General features: G+C 33.8%; 1 protein-coding gene across 1 annotated transcript in view; it reads left to right on the forward strand.

Annotated features, from left to right (window-relative positions):
- LOC150078926 (F-box only protein 31-like) overlaps nucleotides 1-4,624 on the forward strand; it is a 94,584-nt gene extending 89,960 nt beyond the window's left edge. The window contains exon 9 of the mRNA XM_090382890.1: nucleotides 4,465-4,624. Coding sequence (XP_090239016.1) covers nucleotides 4,465-4,624 — 160 coding nt within the window. The remainder of the gene's footprint in view (nucleotides 1-4,464) is intronic.
- The last annotated feature ends 1,376 nt before the right edge of the window (nucleotides 4,625-6,000 follow it).

The following is a 6,000-nucleotide window of genomic DNA, read 5'->3' on the forward strand; positions in this document are numbered from 1 at the left end:
TAAAAAAAAATAATATATATATATATATATAAAGGGGGGGAACAATGAATTTGCGTATATATACACCTTAAGTTGACATTGTAATAAAAATATATATGTGATGAAAGAACGTAGTTTAGTATGTCAAAAAAGGAATACCTTTAATTTTGCATGTCAAATATAAAGAGAAATTTTGACTGGGAAATTTGGTGTAACAAGCAATGGCAAATAAAACAGGGTGCGGGAAGGAAAAAGTAGTAAAACAAAATAGGCAAAGATAGCAGAGAAGGAAAGTAAGAATGTCCGAATTGCTTCATATTTCACTAATAGCTCAATGGGCAGAAGAACAAAGGATGAAAAGTAAAAGGATAAAAGCAAAGAAAAGAGTTTACAGGATACTAGACAAGCTAGGTGTGTAAATACCCAACCTCTTCGAGAGAGCCTCGGCTAAGAGAGCATTAGTAGGAGAAACTAATACCAAAAGCTGGTGAAATGTTTTGAAAAATATACAGCCAAAAAAAAATAGAATGTAAAAAAGAATAGTATTAATTTAGCACAGTGGTTCTCAATGGGAGCCATATGTGCCCCCCCCCCCAGGGGGGCCATGCCGTATTTCTGAGTCACAGGTAAAAGTTGTAAAATTGGGGGCCATGGAAACTGTTAAGTGGGCCATGAAAAATTCATTTCTAAAATAAAGTTATTACTAATATAAAAAAGAAAGTGAGATCCGCAAGGCTCTCACTAAACTAAGGGACAATAATATTGTAATATTTTTTGTTAGGAGCATAATTGTATATTGTGAATAAACAAAATGAGTAATATGAGTAAAAATTCTATTATATTATAAATAGAGATTGTAGTTAATAAACCCCTTTTTTATTATTAATATTCCTTATATTATAAACAAATAATACATTTTATAAATAAAAAGTGCAGTTGATAATGTATATACAAAGGGTACTAGGAAAGTTTTGCAATACAGCTTTGTTTATTTAATTTTTTCAAAGTAATTTCCTCTACATTCAATACACCTCTCCATCCTCCGAAACCAATCTTTAAACCAGTTCTGCCAAGTTTCACTAGGGAGTAAAGCACACTCGTTGTCCCAAGCCCGTAGAAGGTCCTCATCACTGGAAAACCGCCTCCCTTTTAGCTTCATTTTCACATGCGGGAACAGTGCAAAGTCGCAGGGAGCAAGGTCTGGACTGTAGGGAGGGTGCTCGAGAAGTTTCAGTCCTGTCGTGATCAAATATTCGGTGCAGGCTTTGGCGCGGTGAGCTGGAGCATTTTCGTGATGGAGGTACCAGGTGTCCATTCTTGACTTTGGCCGCAGGTTCTTCATAGATCCAATGACTTTAGGCAGGCATTGTTCAGTATACCACTTAGCTGTGACTGTCTTCTGCGTGTCCAAAACGACACGTTCCATAATTCCACTCTATTTGAAAAATACAGCTATCATTTTCTTCTTTACCGATCGGGATTTTCTGACAATTACGGGTGTGTCGTCATCATCAAAGACCCAAACTTTGTTTTGAGCCTTGGTCGGCAGATCGTAATAGTACAGCCAAGTCTCGTCACCTGTCACGATGTTGTTCACATACCGAGATTGTCCCTTATCAAACTTTTTTAACATCTCCCGGCACCAAGTCACACGTCGTGTCATCTGCTCTTCAGTCAGTTGATGCGGCACCCAGAGAGAACAAAGTTTCTTCACGTGCAAATGATCTTGCAGAATCGAACGAATTGCTGGTGCATTTAGGCCCAATGTATCCTCTATCTGTTGGTAGGTCACTCGCCTGTTTTCGTCAAGCATTTTCCTCACAGCAGTAACGTTTTCTTCCGTAACTGACGTTCGTGGCCTTCCCGGCCTCTCAGAATCCTCCAGAGTGAAATTTCCCCTTTGGAATTCTCTATACCACCTGAATATCGTTGTACGATGTGGACAATCATCATCTAGTGCAAGAGTCATTTCTTCTAAGCACTGGTCTATGGTTAAACCACGCACGAAATTATACCGCAAAACTGTCCTTATCTCATTTCGTGAGCACGATGCCATCGCAAGCACTTTACACTCTCACTACTAATGAATAACTGAGCCCATCGACTTGGCGCGGCAGCTACTATGCATGTATGAACATGTCTCAACATGCAGCAACAAGCAGCTTCCTGTGATTCATTGTTGCGTCATATTGCAAAACTTTCCTAGTACCCTTTGTATTTATTATAAATATCACATTTATTATAATTCAACAGTATGAGGGGTGGGGCCACAGAGGTGAATGAAACTCAAAACTGGACCACGAGCAAAAAAAGGTTGAGAACCACTGATTTAGCATATCAAAGATAGAGGTAAAATTGGTGAAGATGTAAATTTGGAAATCAAAAACATTATGTGTAACAAGCAGTGGTATAGAAACAGGAAATAAAACAGGGTAGGGGAAAGGAAAGGAGTAATAAAAAAGAGGCAAAAATAGCAAAGAAGAAGGAAAGTAAGAATGTCTGAATAACCCTCATATTTCACTAATAGCTCAATGGACGGAAGAAGGAAAAGTAAAAAGCAAAGAAAAGAGTTTAAAGGATACTATGCAAGCTAGGTGTGTAAATACCCAACCTCTTATAGAGAGTCTTGGCTAAGAGAGCATTAGTAGAAGGAAAAACTAACACTACAAGCCTGTAATATGTTTTGGAATATTGAAAAATATGCAGCCAAAAATAAAAATATAAGAAAATAAATAAATATGCATAAATTTAATAAAGTGGAAAGGATAAAAAAAAACAAACAAATACCTGGAATTCAGCAAATTAATTCATATGTCATCAAGGTAGGCATAAAGCTTCTATGAGTATAATATGCAAATGAGCTAAGCATTCAAATAAAAATGAGCCAATTAAGACTGGAATACATTTTAAAAAAGGTTTCAAAAAGTGAATGTGTAAAGCTGTTATGGCAAAAACAATCTGGTGAAAAGAGAAAGAGCAACATGCCATAGATGAAAAGAAGAATATAAAATACTATTTCAATTAAACGATTATTAAATGATGCAAAAAAAAAATACCTGGACACCGTAAAGACACCGACATACCTGGATAGTAAGGAATATAGGCAGTAGGTATATTATCATGTGGGGGTCTTTTGCTGAAGAAGGGGTTTGTTTACCCTGAAAGCTCCATATTTAGTTATTAAAAATTTTATCACTGTATACGCTGTATTGTTACTCTTTAAAACTATTAGAGTTCTATCAGCTTGGAAATATGCCATTATTTTGTGACTCCTGCAATTATTTTGAAGCCAATCATTCAGAAAAATAAAAATCCATTAATAAAAAGCTGGAAGCAGTCTTCTGCTTTGTTTAAATTATTATATATTATCATTTGATATTAGTTTCAGTTATTAAAAATCTTCTATTCTAATATTCCTAGATAGCAGCTGTTTGTATCCACTTGTTTATTTTGCAGCTGATTCTTCACAATGAATTCAGTCTTAAAAGGAATAAAAAAAAAAGGGGGGGCTTGGCACACCTAGGGTCCTGAGAGCTCATCATTCTTCTCTTTCTTGGTGATTTCCTCTTCCCCCCCGGTGCAGTATAAGTCTCAGGCTTCCTTGCACCATATGGCTAATAATATTATATATTCATAAAGCTTACACTTCTTATCAAGATGAAACAAATTCAACAAGAAATACCTACCTATTGTCACATATTTTAGATATTCATTGTAAAATTGCTGAATATGCTATTTTGGAAATTGTATTATCAAAAAATAGCTACTAGTGATATGTGTTTGATATTTTTCCCTTAGGCTTAAGAAAATAATGAAAAATATCAATAAATGTATTAAGTATGAGTACTTAAATTTTGAGGATTAGGATAATATCTGTGCACACACTTATGTTGTGAAAGAGGTGCATAGCTGATGATTTAAATCTCTTTTCCTTTGAGATTTAATTTCATCTTTGAAAACAAGAAGTTTCAAGGAACAAAGTCTGCAGAGTAAAGCAGCAACTACAGGATTTAGTTATTTGCCAGAAATTGTTGGACAGATTTTGGGATTGAGCCCTGGAGTGGTGTTGAATGGGCTGAATCTTAAACACCACCTGAATATGCTTTTGTTGATGCATCTTTAACAAAGGCTGTTTGTGACATGCCGTATTTCTGAAGCTGTTTTACTGAGCTAGAAATGAAACTTGATGCAAAATTTGTATTTCTGAATTTTTCACTTCAAAAAAACTGCCTAGCACATTGAACATGGACTTCATATGTGACTAATGTAACACAGAACAGCATACTACAAGACAAACTATCATGAAAGCATACTCTATTGGTATCAATAATATTTTTACTTGAACCATTCTGAACTTTCTTGCCTGTAATAATGAATAAATTAATTTTAAAAAATTCATTGTATTTGGATGATCGTTTTTTTCCTTATTTGATATGAATGTATTTTGTTAATTCTGTTCCATATATTAACTTCTTCTCTTTATAGGTATCATGGAATGGGACAAATTGCCGGACATGGCTTTGTAAATCCTTCTTTTTCTCGAGGCCATTGGATTATCTTCAGTGAAGATTTGTTTGGTTTTCTTTGGTTAGACCTTCTTTCTTTAAGTATGTACCATAGAGTTCAGGAAAATTTAGTATATTAATAAGAGTGTACAGAAATTTTACCTCCATGGTTTAAATGTATAGTGTAAAAAGTTGCATACATTTTGATATGTTTGTAAAGTACATATGATTTTAGATTTGTTTCTAAATGGCATTGTTTTAATGAGTTTGATAGCTGGTAGCATTCTGCTAGTGATGTGTGTACATATTGCTTTTATACTAAAATTTTAACTGTGTATTTAGAAAACAAATTTTGGATTAGTTTTATTTTTCTAATTTATGCTTTTGACTTATGACACGTACTTAAATGTATGATGATGTGCATTTTCATATGGTTTATACCTTTTAGAAACTATGCAAGAAAGTAAACAGTTCATTTGGTTAAATTTAAAGGTATAATTAGTATTATTATTTACTTTGACCTATTTTTTTATAATTTTAAAGTATTTAAACAATCTCAGTCTGATTTTTTTTTAATGGTAATGCAAAAATAGCTTATTTTCAGGTGTTGATGAGAGAAAGAAATACATCAATGGTTTATCAAGGACTCTGGAGTAATGCGTGCTCTCTCTCTCTCTCTCTCTCTCTCTCTCTCTCTCTCTCTCTCTCTCTCTCTCACTCACTCACACACACGTATAGAAGCAAACTTTGAATAGTGGGCAAAATCAAGGATTGCACTCCTCTAAAACTGATAAGCCTGTTAAAAAAAAAAACTGTATTCTTAGCTTTGAGTAAAATGGTCTGTGACAATTATTACTGCTTTAGCACTTGTTTGAAAAATGTTCTTGCTTCTGAATACCTGTAAACAGAATGATTTTCCTATGTTAAATTTCTATGAAATTTTGATCTGCCTTCAGTTAAATCTCACCTTCGATTGTATGCTAATTAGCCCAAGGATTTTTTTTTTTTTCCCCTTACTTCCTAATTTATAATATGACCTTGTCATTGTTTCCATCCATTAGTTCCATTTATTTTTCTTAAAACTGATTTTTAAATATCGTAATTTTTAATCATTCCTTTTATTCCTTACATTTGTCTTTTGACATTTCTATTTTGCTTTAAGTGAAGTTAACTGACATCTTATACCTCCTGCTTTACTTATTATATTACTTATTTTCTGTTTTTAAATTTTAGTGTTCATTAGTGACTTCCTAGATATATATACAGATTCTCTCTTGTTTCTATATTTGGTTATTTTTAGTAGCTTTTTAAATTGTCATGTTTACTTTTTCTCCCCAATTTTCCTAGGACATTATTGATTCAATTATCTTTTGACACACTGTTTAAATTCACAACCATTACTGTTCATTCCTTGTCATTAGAACATATTAAAGAACTCTTTCCATTCGTCTTTTTAGAGCCTACAACCGCTGTGCACGGGCAGATTTCATCATCCAATTTTCCGTTTAAAATTTTG

This window comes from Mastigoproctus giganteus, chromosome 10 (assembly GCF_048544385.1).
Source record: "Mastigoproctus giganteus isolate SK-2022 chromosome 10, ASM4854438v1, whole genome shotgun sequence".
Taxonomy (NCBI): domain Eukaryota; kingdom Metazoa; phylum Arthropoda; class Arachnida; order Uropygi; family Thelyphonidae; genus Mastigoproctus; species Mastigoproctus giganteus.